Genomic DNA, 21011 nt, shown 5'->3' with positions numbered 1-21011 from the left:
TTTTCTTTCTACTCCCCGTCACTTTTTCTCACTTTGCTCCGTCACTATCTTTTACTCTCCATTTTCCACATATTTGTCCTAATCTCCCTTGCCCTTTCATTTTCCACCCTCACTTTTTCTGCACACAGCATCCTCACCCTGTCCTTTTTTTAAATCTCCCTTTTCAACCCATCTTGTTTCGCTTTACTTGAATCCACCCTAAATGACTTCAGAGTCTGTGTCAGTTGTTCTGCTGTATCATTTTTCTGGTCAAAGTCTCATTTTACAGATTTAAAATGTGAACTTGCATTGATGCCTTTTGTGACTGACTGTAGGCTCACAGAATTTATTTTTAAGATATTATATGTAATCACTTTGATCTCTAGCTGTGAATCGGTGTCCTAGTTCACAATAGCTGCTGCCAGTGTCCTAGCAGTTATTCTATTATTCACAGTCTGAAGAGCAAATCTGTAATTTTACTCCAATCTTCTTCACCTGTTTATTAATATGAGAGATGTGTTCAATCAAATAACTACATTTCTGTAAAAATATATTTCAGGGAAATATTTTTAAAGGTGGATTTTGCATGTTTCTTCCTTTTTATGGTCTACAAACAATAACATCGCAAATGGATGAACGCCGATTTTTCACCGTCAACATATATTTCTGAGTCTGAGATGGAGACCGGTGCAAAGTGTAGAGAAGAAAAAAGCACCTATGACAATATCCTATTCATGAGGGAGCATTATTACTAGCAGGGCCTTTGTCAGGGGACTAGAGGCCAGCCAATGAGGCCCAAAGGTCAGTCAGTCGCATTCGCTTCTAAATAAGGCCACAAGTGGAAAGATGTGTTGTATCTATTTTTTCTACTATTCATTTTGGGGACAAATGTTTTGTACCCAATCCAAATCAATTTCTATCACCCAGATATTTTTACCTCACAGACCATGTTTTGCACGTTAGCAAAATGTAAAAAAAATATGTTTGTGAATTGGACAAACTGCAAGCAACTGCAGCAGCTAGTCATAGGAATGAAACCATGTAGACATGTATAATACCGTTAATTCAAATCCATTAAAGCTGCTAATGTTTAACGAAATTCCATGTGTCTACTGGCCCAACAAATTGTAATATAGCATAGATTCTCTATAAATTTAAGAGAATGACATCCTATGAAACTGATTACAAACTATTCGACTCACAAAGCATTTTACAACTCAACAACGATATACAGTATACTCAGATTAATGTAATTTATAGCCCTTTAGGATTTCTTTATATTATATTTTGCAAGCTGACTAACTGACAGATTCATCTGCATTTTATTTGCTTTTACTTTATAGTTTTTTGTCAAGTTCAGGCCTACACACAAATACACTCAGAACAAGTGTTGTCTCCATTTCGGTTACACCTCTGATGAAGAAGCTGTCTTTTGATGAAAGGGAGAAAAGAAGAGGGAGAGAGGAAGGTGGGAAAATGGCCAAAACTGTGAGTAATGCCATAGTAAATTGTAATGTAAGACAGGTCAGGGAGGAGAAAAAGCTCAAACACACTGCTCTTTTGCAGCACTCAAGCTACCTAGCCCACCATTTGTTGAGAGAGGCCTGACACTCAGCGGAAAAATAGAGGGTGTAGAGAAGGACAAGAGAGGGATATGAATAAACGGAGAACACCACATCTTGATAAGAAGCTGACATTTTTAGGGGACTTTGCAAAGGACCGTCAGTTTCTTAAGAAACTTTTCAAACTCATTCAATTTGTTATAGATCCAAACTAAGAATGTAACTCATCAATACTCACGCTCTAAAGATAAAGTGGAAACATCCCTTTTCTGTGGCACTCAACTGTCTCTGGTTTTCTTCAACTATCTGACCATGAAGATATGTCCAGAATTGGGTTCGACAATGTCAACTTAAAAAAAACGATTCATTGAGTCCAAGGAATAAGATTACGATAAGATTGAGTTGAGAAATGGAACAAGTTCAGTTTCTCAGCAGCACTCCATCAGCCACAGCCTGGGTGAGAGTTGGGTTATCTTAGAGTGGCTGGACAGAAGTGCCTTTGTGTGCAAGACACATGACAGCCTGCCTAGTGTTTGCCGAACAACATTAAAAAGACTCAAAAGAAAAATGGATACGTATACTCATTACAAATAAATCTACAACCCTAAGTCCGCAAAAAGGGGACGAGGGTTTGACAACTTTCTGAAAGTACTTCATATAAGTTGATTTACATAAAAGCCTTGACATTTTGAGCAGTCACATTTACTTATTTTTCAGTTGAGTAAGAGGTGGATTATAAAAAAGACAGGTGTTTATCGAATAATGATTTAGGTTAATAAATGGCAGTATGTCTACAATAATGGAGATTTATCATTTATTAATTAAAAAATAGAAAGAGTTAGGTGTTGTTGATTTACATTGACGATGATAAAGGCAACGTCACGAAATGTTCAGATAATGATTTAGATAATGACAAATTTATTAATTTCGGGTGGATGAACTCAACATGGCTCACAAACAGCTTCCATCGTCTTCACACTCCTGAAGCTTCCCATGCGGAGATGTCATGCAGAGGCTGAGAAACTGCTCGAGACATTTATACTATCTGACAAGAGGCACTAATCCAGTTATGCTGCAAGTGATTTGTTTAGTTATTATTATGCAAATGCATCCAGGCGCTGCTTTGGCAGATCTTCATTACATCGCCGCGTCCCTCTGTCATTCACAATTCGGCACCAGGTGCAAACTAAAGCACTGTTTAAGAGGAAATTGAATTAGGTACATGTGTTGTAGTACATCCAATAAAGTGGTTCAGACAAAAGTGACAATTCTTCAGTTCTCTTTTTCAAGCTACATCAGATTTGAACTGAAAACTGACTTTCACACCTGGTACACTGTTTCTGCTCGTGACACTTTCAGCTGACAAGACTCAAGGGACCCCTGGGAAGCTGGTATGGTCCAGTTTGAAGGCAGAATAATCCATCTTAAACATTTCAATTAGCAGAATGAGTCTTAATATCTGTTTGCCTAAAAGTAATTATAAATTTTCTTGACACTACTTACCTGCCTGATTAGGTTCAAGAAACTGACACTTGTCTTTAGATAATTGGAGGAACCATTATATCGGCCACATAAGGAACAATTGTATTCGAAGTTAGCATCAGTTAGCTCATATACTCCTTAGTGTTTGCGTATTCAAAACAGGAACATATAACAGTTATCTTCAAAACTAGCAAAGAGATTAATGGTCTCAGACATCAATGAAGTGATGCCCCTAGCACACGTCTCTTCAAGCCTTCATATGTTTATCATAAAAGACTATTGCTAAAACTGCCAAAATACAGTAGAGTGGAATTCGCTGTTGGAAACATACAGTATCTTTTGGATAAAAATAATAGCCTTTCTGTTAAGGAGACTGGTATTAAAGGATTTTTCTTCCCCATGAATTCAATGGAGGTTTTATTGAGCTAACACCTAGTAGCAATTACAGAAGCTGAGTGGTGAAGCCCTCCCTTCAACGGTTTCAGCATTGAGCTTATTAAGATCTTGAAACATTTGAACATTGACACCCTTTGAGTTAACACTGTGTGCTCTTCTAAAGATGATGAGGTCAAGAAAGCGTCACAGCAAAGACATGTAATTAGTGCTGCAGATCACAGCAGTTGTAGCACTTTATTTCCTCTCCTGTTTCCATGGTGGCTGCAGTAGAAATGAATTGGATTTCAATTTTCAAAGCTGGACTTTCTTGAGTATGATCACATCTCTGTCTTGTCCATCACATAATCAGTCTCACCGCCCTTTTGTTACCATTGCCCCAGAGATGTTGACTTTAAAGGCTTTTCACAATCAAATGCCATTGTGGAAGAGAAGGATAATACAAATTATTCTTACATAACAAAAGATACCCTGGTATTATGTTATTTAATCTCCACACAATATAAGGAATAGGTTGTGCTTACACCTAAAGGGTTGGCTTTAAATGAGAGGAAATGTTAATCTATTGGTTAAAGCGGGATGACCGTGCCCAATGTGTTGCCAATACACTACAATGCTCATGAAGGGTGATTTATGCAACACAGTGTTGCCTGCACAAGGCCAAATGCTGGCAACCTCTTTTTGAATTGTCAAAACTGATGAAAGCTCCAACAGCAGCGGTTTCAGGGTTCTAAGCGGTAGGAGTCATGTTCCTTTTATCTGACAATGTGGATACCATCATGTTCCGTTTTAACAAATACACTTTGATACTATGTCTTTGAGAAAGACAGTTGAGCTGCTAGGCTCAATTTGATCCTCTTATGGAGAAGCGTAGCAGAAGAATCCCCCCTGGTAGAGAGGGAAGCACATGGAAATTATCTACGTAGTAGGATATTAACATTCAAGTTAAATATATTATAGACCACCTCTAAAATGAGCCCGATGAGGTGGGAGCTACTAATGGAACTCTGTACTGGGACGTCATCAGCCTGTTGATGGGGACCATTTAGGCTCGCCTGGCACATGGTATTTATGGATTAGCAGGAAAAAAAGAGCTGGGGCAGAAGGACTGTGGCTTTAATCGTCTCAGAAGCTCAAATTCACCAGTTGGATAACTTAAGAACTTGATTTTTTGTCTGCCAGTTGATTCAAGTTCAGCTTTTAATTTCAGTCAGTTAAAGAAGGATATTGCTTATAAGAGTTTTCCTCACAAGGTGCCTAGGCTCTTCCGCACTTACAGGGAAAATAGATAGGGGCTCGAAGTAGAACAGCTGTTCTATTGCATCAGAAGAAATTGATGGATAATTTAATTATTCATCCAGTTTTGGGAAATTCAATACTTTGGAAAAAAGGTTATTGGGAGCCGGTCTGGACACTAGTAAATGTGTAGGTTATGTATGGCCACAACTATGCTAAGACTATAAGGTATATGTCAAAGATACAAATGTGACGACCATAGAATCAAAAAAAGAGTAAATAACATTTAACTATGATAGTCTTGGTTGTAGATGTATACAGTACATCCTACTGAGAAGCCTTTGACCAAGCGCCTTAACATAGAGCTGGTCAACAGACGTTATTCCCTGGTTATAGATTATATATGTGGCAGGTCACAGGCATGCATATATAATGGTAAGCATGCCACAACAATGTTGTTACTGCAAACACTATATTCTCTCATGGAAATATGTGAATAGATGTGTCTTAAATATCAGATTTCCACCTGATGCTGTTTGTACTGTCCATTATGAAAACCACAGCTTCCTCTCTTGGACCAAGTTTGGTTGTTGTGGGGACGGTGGGAAAGACAATGGCTAGAATTTGTGTTGCACCTGGTATACTGAGATGCATCAAGATGTATACAGGTAAACAAGTATTGTGGCAGGATTAGCGACTAGCTGATATTAACCAGGACACAGAAGACAGAAAAGCCTTGCGCCGATCAAATGGCTAATCTAAATTTTACTGCTGGCAAGAGTAGAGCTCATTAAAATGTGTGTACCTACTTTCCTCTCTCTCCTCCTCTCTCTCCTTTGCCAACCCTCTTCTCTACATTGTGTTTCAATTTGTTCTGCATTTGTTGAAAAATTTAACATTTTCAATGTCATCTCTTTACAATTCCACACCAGTATGTCTCATTAGCAAGCATCTTCAAAAGAAAGGGACAGGCACAGTCAAAATATGGTATGCCAAATTATTCCTCCTCTCTGTAGCTCGTCAACCTGAAAAGGCTTTGCTTGTTTTATTCTACTGTTTTACCTTGTGTCACATAACTGTATTTGATAAAAATATTAATACCTTTGATATTGTCATGTTCGTTGCATTGTGAAGCAAGTTATTCCAGGGCAATGGGTGTTTTTACTTCCTCTACCACATAACCAACACTGTTCACTACTCCAACTTCAGCTTTATAACTAAAACACCATTACTGAAACAACTCAGAGTTACTAAAACTTACAGCTATTTGATTTATTTACTTGAGTTTGATTTGTTAACAAGTGTCGATGGTTTGCATTTTACTGTAAAGGTCTGGAACAGAGAAACAAAAAATGTTCAACCTAATTACTGCCAGAATTTAGAATTTATTGAAGTAATAATTCCCATGAAAAGTGCTATACATATAAGGTAAAATATTAATTATTTTGTAGTCTTATATTCTTTGTTATCTTAACTATTTGTTGTTATATAGGGCATTTTGCTTTAATTAAATATTTCCATTTTGTTTAATATGGGGAGTGCTGTTTGCTTGGGTTAACATCTAAAACTTTTTAATTCTGTGTGTTTTTTTTTTCCATGTCAAATTGTAATAAATGAGGAGGACATGCACATTATGCAGCATCAACACTGGTAACTGATTTTAATATTGTGGCTTATTGTTTACATTGTCTTTGGCCTTTGTCAGAGAACACTCACCAATCAACCTTAACCTGTCCTTGGTGCAAGGTGTCAGATGTAGCAATAATTAATTAATGATCAATATATCTTTGTTAAATTAATTGGGGAACGTTGGCATGATTAGCATAAACAAATGGGGACAATTAGCCCCTGTCCACCCCGAGTGGTACTACTGGTGAGTGTTACTCAAATGAAGACATATCATATGAGACCTGCTGCTTCCTGTCATAAAGAGGAAGCCACTAATTGTTCCTGCTATCATCGCCAGAGGTTGTTGATGGTCTTTTCAATTCCTGGTAATTACACCAAAGCCGCAACAAAAAAATAATGTACAGACAACAACCACCTGGCTGGCACACAATATTTCAGTACTGGACATATTTATTTATATTTTGTATCAAACAGCCTTATAAAAATAGTAAATAAAGAAATGGGCTCTAAGGTCATGTAGCAAAGTACTTAAATGCCATGTGGAAAAGACCTTACTCTATGAAACCTTGCTTTTTTAACACTTTCAAACAAAAACAAGGGGATGTGTTTGATGAAGGAGAATCCTTTTCCCCTGAATATATCCAGTGATAATCAACAACACTTTTACTGCAGGAAATGGGCAGCTGGGGAGCCATGTTGTCTACGGATACAGATCTGTACTGTTGAGCATCCCCTATTGGTTTACATTTAAGGAAATTCCAAAACTTACTTCGTCTGATTTCGTATATGACAATTTTAATATGTTAGAGGCTCCATTCTAGCTCAGCTATGCAAATTGGTTCTGTGACAACAAGTGGTTCTACTTTGATCATGATGTACTATGCTAGTGAAATGTATATGGACAAAGGAACACTCTCTCCCTTTGCTTATCCCCGCTGACTAATTGTTCAAGACAGTCACGACTAAGGCTGGATGCTGAACTGTACAGGTCCTAATGTGTAATTATTATCATATCAAACGAACAAGCACAAATTCTGCCTGTTCCAAACATCAGAACTCTGTTTGGCAATCATTTTAAGCCTCTTGTGATTTATTGTATTTTTCACCTTCAGTGGCATGACTAAAAGATCTGTTTTATCATGTCTTGTATTATCATATTGTAAAGCTTCTGTGGCATATTTGATAAGGCTCCTCTTGAACTGATCGCTGAGAGAATCAACAAGGCTATTTCGGGGGCAGGAATGCGGAAAAATAACCTGCTATCACTGTGTTGTGCAGGTTGTCAACAGAAATGAAATACTTTTATTCCCTGCTTGGTGTATGTTCAACATGTCTTCTTCTGAGACCTGCATTGACTACACAAAACTAGATCCACTCTGTGCTATCCTAGGGGACCGAGTGTGTGTTGCTCCCTCATTATACTTAAGCTGACAAAGAGGGATGCCTTGAAGATTTTTTCCTTGTCCAAAGACAAAGAGGAGGAAGACAGAGAGCACAAAACCAATTTTCCCCATTTTCTCTGGGCAATTACACAGATAAAGCTTAGAGAATTGTTTTTTTTTCTTTCGAAATGCAGGCAGAAATGGTGTTAAAACAGAGCAAACAGATTGAGTAGGACAATTTAATGATGCTATACGACGTCTGTTTTGTTTAGTTTTTTTTTTCATTTCACACTGTTTGTGTGACTGTACGACTTCCATAACGTACACAGCCTTTGTACAATACTAAAAGGGAAGAAAAGTATGTGCCCATCATGTGTGGTAGTATAAATGATATGTACATGTCTGTCTCCACCTATACAGGTTTAGATCTGGTGCTTTACTCCCATGTTTATGGCACTGCAGTGCTTGAGCTGTGTATGATATTTTAGCAAGGGAATTGTCACAGCTGAACTACAGAGCATGGTTTGAATGCCCAATTAGATAAGGGAATTGAATAGTGAGACATCTTGCCCTGACTTAAGTCCAACCATTATTCTTCCCACTAGCACTGAGCCGCCTCAACCCCCCACCCCCTGAAAACAAGAGTTGCTAAGATAGAGATAAGGGCCAATGAAAATAACTAAGTTTCAAACGCTGTGGCCCAGAGATTAATAAAGATAGCGGTTCACTCCCCAGCCATGTATACAACGTAGATTGGGCCTTGAAAAGGAAAAAATGTATGCCTTCTGTTTCATTTGTGAGAATTCGTTGTGCGGGGTGTCTGTAATTTTGAATATGCAAATAAAGCCATTGTTGCTGCATGGCTCTGTGGTAGGCAGCTGAGGGATCTTGGGGGCGCACGCTTGGTTGGTGGGGTTTTAAAAAGAAGGTGGTACAATTCTCTATTAATCAGTCAGGCTGAGTGAGACAACGGTAACACCAGTTGTATAGCTTTGGAGAACACTGCTTTTCCCAAACAATGAGAAGACAGATTATGTTTACTTTTCCTAAACTATAATGACAGCTATGATTGTGGATCTCTTCTGCTGGGGGATTAGATGTGATGCATTTCTGCTTGATTAGAAAGGACGCAGTGTAACATGACTGCAAATGGTGGGAGACTTTGAAGATGGCGTTGGGAAGAGGGTTCTTGCTACGATGCAATCCACGGTCCAACACCTGCAGCATAATGTCAGTGATGATTGACAACAGTCTCTGTCACAGCCTGGAAGCAATTAATCAGGGTCAAAAACCCATCTAATAACATAGATCAATTACCTTACTGTAGGAGATCAACGGAGCAGATATGCTGTGACAACTGCACAGGAGATGTGCTTGTCCATCAATCACACACAATACATAATGAAAGATTTATGTTGCAGCTGGCTATACTCAAAAAAACAAGCACACATTACATATGGGAATTGCTGTTTGTATTAATTACATTCCTACTATTGCGCATATGTCACAATAACATAATTGGCCATACATGCATATTGCATTTTATTTGCATTTCATCAGACATGTCTGCGTCATAAGTCATTAACTATAATTGTTACTGCTAAAACCACTATGAGATATTTCAAACTATTTAATCCTTGGGTCTTTGGCCTATGGAAGCTTGCTGTTTCCTCAGTACTATTGTTTGTTAACAAGAGGACCTAAGATTATCCTTTCTAATTGCAGCATGCATACACCAAAGGACAACGAAAGATAAAGTGTCAATAAATCATGTTTTTCTGAAAAATGTCAGGGCTTCTTTGATCTTTGACTCCCAATAGCTTTCAAGCGCCCTGGGTGCTCAATCTCATGTGTTTTTACACAACAACCTACAGTGCTGTCAAGAGCACATGAATCATCCAGAGCTAATCTTAATACTAGTAGAGACAGGCACTTGAAAGAGTCTAGCATGAAGGACACTACCTAGCAACCTCTGTTGTCCACTGTCAAGTTCCTATTGTCTCTCTTCCAAGTAAATATCTCTTCATCTTTGATTACCATGCTGTCAATTGTTGGCAGCACAGGGAGCAACTCCCCAGCATCAAATTCATACATCTGACGCGATTTCAGACATCCAAAGCCATCAACTACCAGTCAGCCTGGACCAGATATTTTCTCCCACTTGGGTGCCTTATAACTATTGCTGTTATTTCAAGAGGACTCGTGAGGGCAACACACTTTAAAGTCAAAGTAGTAAAGGTGTCTCCATTTAAAGTCACTGTTTCCTCAGTAAAAGTCAAGTGTACTCAATGTGACGGTGTTTGTTCCAGTCAGTCAGGCAGCTCGGTTGAAACAAGTGAGTGAAAGTAAAAAAAGAAAGGGAAAGAAACAAAGCACAGAAGCATGAAACCATAAGCTGTTAGTGTTTTCAGTTTATGATTCCTTTTTCACCTTGGTCTTTAGTTTTTAGGTTTTGTTAAGATACCAGTTGGTAAAGGATTCTGCTGTTATTGCCCGTTTCCTGTAAAGCCACAGCTGCAGACATTTTGAGAATACCAATGGATGTACAATGATCCTATTGTGAAAGCCACTGTGATTTTGAAAGTGAATCTAATTTATATGAATTTGAGCAGGCGTGTTCTCATGGCTAGAGTCCAACAACACAACAAGGGACAAACCAAGGTTGACAATAAGATGAGTAATAAGTATTTCCCATCAGTAGCTATGTTTTCTGGAAAAATTGATAACTGAGCACTGGGTGGCCTGCTGTTACCTTTGAGGTCCAGGTTACGGGCTCCATTGGAGTGCTGAGTAACGGTGCGTGAGTCGATCTTTAGCGTATGCGCGTTGTTGGCATCCCGGGAGACCACCACGTTGTGCCACTGGTTGTCATTGAGGGGCTTGTCTGAGTTGCCCTTCATCAGCGACGGCCCGTTGCCAAGGTCAAAGACGTAGTGGACATACCTGTCAAGAAAAATATCAGTGTAAGGACAGTTTGAGGTCATTATAAAAATTGAATCATTGCATCTCTGTCAGAACTAATTTTCAGGAAAATGGGGGCAACAATGGTTCATATTGAGTTATTTGAGTTATTTTATTATTCTCAGTGACCCCTCATTGATACAGGTCACAATCAACAGCACTCAACTCTTCAATTATCATGATGGAGTGATTGAAAATCTGATAATATTTTTTATTATTTTCTACACTGTTTCTGATGTATTGATCCTCTTCTCTAAAGACATATTCTGGTGTAAATACATACAATTCAAGTTGATGTGTCTGTCCATGGCACTTACTCACTGGTTTGACATAAATATAGAAACCTGCTTTTGTCTCCAATCCCTTGTTTGCCCACAGGCATATGAGGTGGCACACTTCCCTCCTTCACACAAATATGGCTCTCTTTTGTGTTTAGGGTTAAGGCTATTGAGGCTGTTCCATTGAAGGTATGCATTTTTTTTCTACGTTGATTCTAGTCCCTTTATGTAGCCTCTTGTCTTTATGCCGCAGAGGCAGCTCAGGCTTTTGTGTTGCAACAAGGCTAAGTATAGAGCACAAGAGGAAGAGAGACACAATAGCTAAAGCCTCTTTTTGATCCTTAATTATACACAGTATTTTAGGTGAAAATTCGAATCAGCTTTTCCAGGGTTCAAGCTCCTTCATGAATTGTCCAAATACTTGTTAATCAGAGAAATGCACAGTGCTCACACTTTTGCAAAGTAGTCAGATTGTAACACGAGCACCAATGACAGGTTTTTAGAAAACCAGAAGTAGATAGTTCTACACTTTCTGTTTACCAGCAAATAACAACCTCCAGGATTTAAAGATTTCAGCCGATCTTTCATAAAAACTGATTATAATTACTCACATATACCTCACCAACTTTCATCCAAAAAAACACTGATGAACAGCCATAACATATAGTTTAAATAATACTTCAGTACACACCGTGTTTGGGTTTGATTTGTTACAAAATTACATTCCGTGACTTTTCAGCCCTATGCAAACTCAGGTAATTTTCTGTTTTCTGTCAACAGCAGATTGGAGATGCAAGAAGGGTCCAACCGAGAAGTGACATTAAACGTTTCGACCAGTGTCCATTTTTTTTAAACAACTCACCCTTTCACCAATTCCACAACAATGAAGTCGCTCCCGTCTCCAGAGTTGAAAAGCATCAGGCCTTCGGGGGTGGTGGTTTTGAACTGAAAGAAGAGGTGCATGGAGGCGTAAGCTTGTAACGTTGCTAACGCTAAGTAGCTGCCTTTCGTCCGAAACGTCACCGGATCTGCAATGATGTGGCGCATGCCGAAGCGGGCGTTCAGCTCGCAGTAGGAGATGTCGCCGTTTTTACACTGGTCTAGATATGGCAGGCCATTGAAGGTCAGGCCCTGGAGATGGCCAATGAAGTTTGAGGGCACTACAGATATGAAGCGACGCTCAGTCATGATTCCCGTCTCGATGTTGTGGAACTCGAGACGTGTGTGCGCACCAGTCATCTGGCCTGGAACGTTGAAGGATACAGAAAAAACAAAACATCATCAACTTAAAAATAGAGATATTATTGGAACCTTATAACCATTAGTACATATGTTTTCAAGACGAGTAAGTTAAACGTATAAGTCATCTATATAAATTTGTTATTGGAAAAGCAATCTTAATATTAAAATGCCTTTAACTGAAGAATAATGTAAAATATAATAAACTTGAATTTACCTTGTCTGGTATAATATTTTTATAATAAGCATATCATTTATGTCTTTGGTATATATTTATTAAGATTATTACATCTAATGTAACACTACGTAAAACAGTGTGTACAGGAAAGGTTTCAGCTCCTTTTCTAACCTGCTGTGATGGACATTATATACGGATGATATTGCAGTAAATGGCTTTTTCCGGCTGCATATACATACCACAATTAACAGAGGGTTAACTGTGAGATGCTGAGAAATGAGCTTGGCAACCTGCCAATTAATAAACTCTGCCAAGACTCCCTGGGTGCCCTTTCTCCTTTTTTTTCACAATGAACCAGTTTGTGAACATGTCAGAATTTCACAGGGTCAATCTTTGCTTCTGGCCTCGACGTGCCCACTATCTTTCCTCCATCTAGCTTCCCATCTAGCTTACACTCTGTTCTCACCTATTCCTTCACCCTTTGCCCTTTTATCCTCCTGCCTGGGGCCACAACACAGTGAGCACAAGTGACTCCTGCCCGTCTCTTGACCTTTCATCCTTCTCTTGCCATTTTCTTAGTAGCTGGCAGAACCTGTTCTTGCGTACTTTCTACACAGCTGCTACCTCACAGTTATCTACTATAAAAAAACTATTTTCATTTATCTTACGTGCTTGGTCTCAATTGCATACATTTCATCCAGCTCTTAATAAATGGTATACATTTAAAACTTGTTACCAATCTCCCATAATTTTTTTAACTATACATTTTCAAACCATAATTCTGATTCATTATCCTCATAATTAGTCACCTTCCTTCTAAAGATAAACAGGTAACATGGTTTGTTCGAGTAAATCCCATCCTTACGGTCACAAGGCTTTCATTAGCTGCTCCTCACCCCAAATTAATCATTCTGTGTCCCAAACCCAACTAACCTTCCACTGTGACATTATCCACAGACAGCTGCAGGCTCTTGCCTCTTCGCACCACCTTCACCGCGTGCCACTCGTTGTCGTTCAGCTTCTGCCCCGCAAACAGTATCTCCGGTCCTTTGCCTGTGGCGGGGAGGGGGGGGATCAAATCACAATCAGCACAGCGGGAACTGTGTTTGTGTCTACTCACGCACCCACACACCAAATATACACATAATAGGTGACAGAACTATTGGAGAAAATCTGCATGTTTGCGAAACATGTTCACGTGATGCATTTTCCCAGTATACAGGAAATGAAAGGAATCAAATGTCTGGCCTGACGGACTGTGAAAATAAATGTCTTCTGAAATGCTCACAGTGCTGCAGCAGGATGTCATCGAAGACACCAGGACAAATACCTTGTAATAGGCTGAGGAAGCAGATTAGAACAGGCAGCCAACGACGACTGGAGAGGTTCTGTTACAAGCATTATATAAAGTCGAGTTCTGCTTTCACAGAGCCTTTCATGTCTCAGTTAAGCACATGGAACACTCGCTTAACACGCACTATAAGTGGAGGAGTTAATAAGTGAGATCAGGCAGTTTAACCGCTCATCCCACAAACTGTTGTCCTCCCCAATTTCCCCTTTCCACACCTCCACTTCCAATTCCCCTCTCCTCTGCTCGCCTCTCCTACTGCTGTTTCACCTCACCCACTGAAAGGCAAAAGACAGTTTGATGCAATGGCATATGGTAATTCAGAAACGTTTAATAGACCCTAATGTCAGCAATAGGGAGGCACAGCAGGAAAAAACTTGTTAATTAAGACTGTGGTCATTCACACCCTTTACAATTCAGCATGATAAAATGACATGATTCCTGGCCAAAGTCAAAGCATTGGCTGTCAGGGATTAGTTGACGTTAAAAAGTTTGTTTTAAGGATTCAAAATAGACGCGACGAAGTTGGAAAGTATAGCAACGTGGCTTCAGAAGTCAAGAAGGCCTGGCAGGAGTGGCCATGCACAGTGTCACAGCATCGAGGTGAAGGTGATCAGTGGACAGAGGATTTGTGTGTGTGTGTGTGTGTGTGTGTGTGTGTGTGTATATACAGATTAATGAGAGGAGTCTTCCACCTTGTTGGCAGCAGGGCAGACTGAGATAGCAGAATGCAACAGGAGACCAGTCACTTGTGTTCAGCCACCTTCTCTTCACCAAACTTTTAGGCACTGTTGTGTCATTGTGGCTGGTAAATAAAGAAACTTAGGCATCAAAAGGCATTTATACTCGAAAAGTACTGATGAGTTGTTTAATACATATCTAAAATTAGGAACTGCTCTTCACGTATAGGGTCATTGGCTCTAGTCTGACAGGCTGGCTGCCTGGAGCCTTAGTGTATTATATAGTACAGACAAAACATGATTGTTCTCTTCCCCCGTTTATAGGGAATTTTAACTAATTTTACTTTATTATATATTTATATATGTAATTTTTGACTTAAGCCACCTGAAATGGACCGATATACTTTTGATCACACCATGTGTGAAGTAAATATAGCGGAAATGCCTGCTATATTGCTGCAACGAGAGCAGGAGTTTATTACAGCAAAAGTAAAGCTGAAAGATATATATAAATATATAACGGATAAAGATGATAAAAAACAGGAGTAAAAAGGAGCCTTTAAAAAAAGCTAAAAACTGAGAACCAAAGGGCAACAGAGCAGCCGGAGAGCTGGCTGGTTGATGCAAGATCGTAAAAGTTAGAAGAGTCTAAGGCAGCACAAATGAAGGGGAATGACTACCCTTTAGAATGGAGGCCATGCAATATTTATTTGGCTTGGCTGCCACAGGCCGCAGGAGAGTAAGGGCCACTGCTGCATACATAGCAAGCACTGTTTGAAACATAATAACAGTAACAATGAGGAAAGATAAGATATATACTCTGCTCGAGCTAGCCAATCAACCAGAAGCTCTGGGTAGAAGGTGGTAGAAGTGCAGCCCGGGACCTATTAGGGTGTAGGGGCATAGGGTGATGCACAGTATCAACACATACCCAAGGCCACTGTCATACTCTCTTTTCTAAAGTTGGGTTGGGCTATTCAACCATTAAAGAATAGCTTGCAGAAATCAGGAGGATGACAATGAAAATTATAACACGCTATCTTACATAATTTGGCTTGCGTGTTGGCTTGACGCCCAGATGATGATGTGAACAGTATTAATCAAAACATATTCCTCAGAACCTCATACTGATAAAACACCTGGTGGCATATTGATGAAAGTGAAGTGACGCCTCACTTCACTGCCCAGGTGAGATTGCAAACAAGAAAGCTGAGAGCTAGTGGTCCAGGGTTAAATGAGCCGCTAAGCCTTTAATGTAGCCACTGGCAGATAAATGTACTAATTGCTAGAAAAACAAAGGGGGACGCAAGGCTCATTAATAACAGAGCTGGTGATTATTAAAATGCAATTAATGATCAGGCTGTCACTTGTGCCCTCTTGCTTTGTGTTGGAGATCAGCAGGGCAAAGGGCTGCCTTCACATGAACAGAAGCTCCTTCTTTCCTCATCTCTGCATCTCTTTTGTCCCCTCGAAGCACCACAATTTGCCTGGCACTTCCTAAATATGCCACATGGGAGACGAAGACGTGCCAGGGAGGATTTCTTAACCAGTGTAAAAATAGCCAGGAGTGTGAATTACCTTCATTGGCTGTGTCACCACATCAGAAATGAGAGGTGTGATGTTTGCGGGTTGTTGCACTATTACCAGCATTCATCCATCAGTGGCTGCTCGGTTCTCTCTGTAGACAGCCATCATTAATGTAATCGGATCAATGAAACACAAGCTGACAGCCAATGGCTGCTGTTTGTTGCCGTCAGTCTCTATTCAGGCTATGTGTGTGCAGTACTAGAGCACTGTTGTATAATTATCCTGTCTAAACCACAATCAAAACAACTTGAGTGAAACTGAACATCAGTCTGCAGTAGGCTATTATGACAGCATTTCTATTCTAACAATCAGGAAATTACATTAAAATGTTTTACTCTGACTATGCAGAAAGTGGCATAGAGATCCAGAAATCTTTCAGACCACTGATGAAAATGTTTTCACTCAAGACGTCTGACGATCTTAAAATAGAAGCATCTGACGAATTCAATAAGTTGCCAAGCACAATTAATGATCTCCTCTCAGTCACTGACACACCTCAACTATAAGCCCCAAAATGAACCTAGAATGGTGAAACAATGTTATGAGGCATGTTTCAGTTTGGTTATTTTACTTTCTACATGATACTGGGGCCCTGTGTGGTCCATCCACTCCACTGTCACTCCAATCAGTCCTGACTGATGCTGGCCACGGAGCAGCAAGCTTTCTCGAAATGGTTCTTACGCTAACGAGCGCAGCAGAGCCTAATGCTGACCAGGGGGCTCGGAGCTTGCCTAACAGGAACGATCACTGCTAGCCAGAGCATTGGCTTAACAACACTACCACAGCTTGATAGGGCCACAGGCAGTCCCTGGCAAGTTTGCTGTCGGTACAGTAGATGGCAAAAGAACCTGCCATGAGTCATGCAGTCATACACAAGGGCAAGCCACTGAACCAAGCAGTTTATCGGGGTGTCTGAAGCATATGCAGTTAGAGTGTTGGGATTATACGGGTAAGGGGTAACACCAGGGTGCAGTGTCAGAAATTTAAAGAGTCAATGTTTGCTAAGGGGATTCAACATGATGTTTGAGCTAACCTGACTGTGTCCCAAATCATTCTGATGTAGAGAGATCACACTTTATATTAAAATGCTGTGTGGATTTGAAGGTATAAAAGAGAAAGCAACACATTTACATGTATTACATCACTGTAGCATTGGAAAGCCTCTACTCATCCCTGAGAGAACAGAAATTTAACATTGAACAGAATGTATCTGCACAATGCTGTGCCCTGAATGTGACACTTTGCCATTTTTCATCTCAACACTGACTCAACTTAACAGGGGAACCTGAGCTGCTATGTAAGTTGATTTCCCCTTTTACTACAGCGTGATATTCTGTTTTACGATGTTTGACAAAACCTGCCATCCTCAAGTATAGGAGACAGCAGTGAATGCCAGTTCAAGCTCTGTAATTCAAATTCCCTGCAAGAGAAAATTATTATGAGCAGCTAGCACTCAGGACGTTTGAGGTCACGAGTTTCCACGAAGCGAAACGCACACGCACACACACACATACACACACGCAACCCATGAGAGAAAAGAAAATACAACAGTGGACTGCAGTCCAATTAAAATGGGCTCAAGAAAGATCCACAATCCCCAGAGTTTCATTCTCAGCTCAGCAGCCCCACTCTGAGGAAAGAGGAAGGACACTGATGCTGATGTGAGTGTTGACAAAAATGTGGCGCGAGAGGATGAGAGACTGAGCAGGGGGGAAAGAAAAAAGAAGATGCAGAGATGAGGGTGGATACAAGATGATTGAAATGGATTTTTCATGGAGAGCAGTAGAGGAGGTTAAAAACACAACCTGAGAGACCAAATGCTGGCCAGAGGGAATTGTAATGCTTGGCATCTTTGTGGTTTCATATGGAATACGTGGGGACAGAAAAAAAAGATGCATCAATAAAATCTCTACTTAGTGAGACAGACAGATGCTGTAATTAAAAAGAGAATGTGTGTATGTGTCATATGAGTGGAGGACTTATTTATGTTCACGATTAGCATTTACTACCAGGTGATGGACCTCAGGCAACCCCCTGTTGTGCACCCATCTGGGAAAGCACATTGTATAGTGAAGACACTCTTTTGTTCATAATCACACAGAAGTGATCACATCCTGTTTAAGATGGATAACACTTTCGAAATAAATAAATAAATGTAATTGGTTCTATAAAACTGAAAACATAAGAAACACCCAGCAGGATTGTTATTTGCTGACTGGCAGCATTGCCATTAGAATCAGAATTGAGCCTGGGTGGTGGATGGGACAATTCTTATTGAATAATCTGTATTCAAATTGAATGATTATAATATTAAATACGAAGTATGATATCAGAACTAAGTTAAACAATTGGGCTCTTTGAATCAGCATAGTGTATAATAGTTAGAAAATGTCTTTCATAATGTGCCTAATGACATTGAGTTTGTTACCCGCTGAGCTTAGATTTGACAAAAATGTTATAGAAATGGTGTGGAAATGTAGCCTGGATGCCAGACGAACTTAGCCCCGCCCACAACAGATTTGGTCGGGCAGTTCGGTCTGGGGTCGCTCCATTGGGAAAAAATTATGGCCGGACCGGGCCAATCAGATTGTCAGGGCGGGCTTTATACGATGATTGACAGATGATCAACGGTGACGTAATCAACCACGTCACCAAAGTGCCCTCGGGTTGAATTCGTTTTCAACAAACATGCCTGCCGCTGGCGAGCTGAGATGTGTAGATGCTGCCATTGAGTCTGTTTTAGAAGACATCGACAGCGCATTCATTTTTAAAGAGAAACACAGAACGTGGAGGCGACGCCAGAGCACCACGCTAATCCCTATCGCCCCGGCGCTTGGCTGTTCACAACGGACGCTGAAGCGACGCTGAACCGCCGGGCAGCGCTAATAATATCACCCGTTGATCCAGTAGATCGCTGCACGGCTTTGTGCCAGTCACACCGGAGGCTGAAGCAACACGCTGCGCCAAGGCTGCCTCGCGGTGCTTCAGCCTCCGGTGTGACCGGCACAAAGTTTTAACATGGGAGTGGATGGGAGCCAGCTGTTATTTAAGGCTTGGCGCTGCGCTGAAGCGTCCGGTGTGAACCCGGCGTTAGTAAATAACTCACAATGCATTGCTTAGCATACGTCACATACTACGTTGCTCTGATTGGTTGTAGGTCTATCCAATTGAGCGAAGAGGAATTTTACTTCCTGGTCAGTTGAAACACGCCCCATAATTTTTTCCCAATGGAGCGACTCCAGACCGAACTGCCCGACCAAAATGTTGTGGGCGGGGCTAAATTCGTCTGGCATCCAGGCTAGTGGAAATGTCCAGCAGTCTTAAACTGGAGCATGTTGGTACACCTTTCATGGCATGATATGCACAAAACTGCAACAACAGCTGCAATATGTCTGTTGGAGAGGTGTAAATTATATTTAAAATAATTAAAAGAATAAATAATTATGGATATTTCATTGTATCTTAGTCTTGAGCCATTGCCGTTACCCAGCTAACTAGTCATAATGAACACCATTTAGTAAATGCATAATTCATGCTTAAGGAGGGATTTACAAATCATCGTCTACAAGGGAAATGTGTCAGGTTTCTTACATGAACTGTAGTAGGCTCTGAATTGATATTACATGGCTTTCTTGATTCCTACATTTGTGGGAGGTCTGCCTGTGTATAATAGAGAAAAAGAGAGAGCTTACTCATACATTATACCTTGTAGATGAGAGCAGCACATACTGCGCACAATAGATACATCTCCCACACACAAACACGTGGCCCTCGTTTCCTGCCAGACCAGTGTCTGTAATTGGACCATTGAGGTCCTGTATTATCTATGTGTAGCAGATTGATTATACAAGGAATGAGGACAGTTTTTGAAAGAAAGGACATTTTGGGTGGTCCTCGCCCTTGTAAGCTGTTTTAGGGTCAGAATCCGGTTTGGTGGTAATGTTTGGAATTAGGTTTATTTTTTGAGGTAAAGTAGGGGCCTAGAGAATGCATTATTTAAACAAATGTTCAGTGTGCAATTGTGTGTATATGTGCGTGTATAAAAATATATACTATAAGTATGAAAGAATGGTACCTGTTTTGAAAAAGGTGCTGAAACGTTGAAACTTTAACTTATGTCTCAGGTTATAAGAGTGGTGACAGCAAGGGTTTGGAGGGAAAAAAGCCTTATTGGAGAGTAGGTGTGTGTGTGTGTGTGTGTGTGTGTGTGTGTGTGTGTGTGTGTGTGTGTGTGTGTGTGTGTGTGTGTGTGTGTGTGTGTGTGTGTGTGTGTGTGTGTGTGTGTGTGTGTGTGTGTGTGTGTGTGTGTGTGTGTGTGTGTGTGTGTGTGTGTGTGTGTGTGTGTGACAGTACGTGAGAGAGCCAAAAGATAGAGAGATGCAGTGTCAGCAAGGCAGCTTTCCCAGCCAACAAACTGGCACATGAACATCATGGTGTGGCATCATGGCACATGTTTATGTGTGAGGTGATCTTCAGGACCACATCTTTAAGAATGTTTAAATTTGCCTAGTAATGGTGATAAAAAACAGACTACAAGTACAAAACATATTGCGTTTTGAAGACTTATTATACAAATATGCATGTCCATTTTACTGTTTGAATGTATGTGGTGTTTGAGGGCGAGTTGAGGTTTATGTGCCAACCCAGTGCCCCCTCTCTCCTCTGCCATCTGTGCTGCTGGCATGTCTCCTTAAAGCTGGTAATGAAGAGGAACGCCACCCCCCCTCACACACACACACATACACTCCGTTGCTTCCTTGTCTATGTCTTGGACAATCCTTTTCTTCTTTTAACACAGTCTATTTACCCTAAAATGGCTGCATAACAAACTACTGCCTACAGAAACGTACATTAATTCACAAATAACTTGGATCTAAGTATTCTGCTTTTCACACACCCTCTTAAACTGCATCTCCTCACAATCTTCTCAACTTGCCATTGATTTTTTTCTTTTTTCCTCGCAGCATGTTAAGTTCAAACATCTGAAAGCTCTCCACCCACAGATTTGAGATAATTCACACTTGGTTTCCATTAACACACCAATCTTAATAATACTTTCATCAACACAATGTGCAAC

At 40.3% G+C, this 21011-nt stretch overlaps 1 protein-coding gene across 1 annotated transcript in view; it reads right to left on the bottom strand.

The window, feature by feature from the left end:
* Positions 1 to 21011, bottom strand: part of nrxn2b (neurexin 2b) — a 605543-nt gene that overhangs the window by 266402 nt on the left and 318130 nt on the right. The window contains exons 13-15 of the mRNA XM_053415562.1: positions 13253 to 13372; positions 11765 to 12146; positions 10416 to 10606 (exon numbers count right to left, since the gene is read on the bottom strand). Coding sequence (XP_053271537.1) covers positions 10416 to 10606; positions 11765 to 12146; positions 13253 to 13372 — 693 coding nt within the window. The remainder of the gene's footprint in view (positions 1 to 10415; positions 10607 to 11764; positions 12147 to 13252; positions 13373 to 21011) is intronic.

Source organism: Pleuronectes platessa, chromosome 23, assembly GCF_947347685.1.
Source record: "Pleuronectes platessa chromosome 23, fPlePla1.1, whole genome shotgun sequence".
NCBI lineage: Eukaryota > Metazoa > Chordata > Actinopteri > Pleuronectiformes > Pleuronectidae > Pleuronectes > Pleuronectes platessa.
This window is presented reverse-complemented; position numbering and strand designations above follow the sequence as displayed.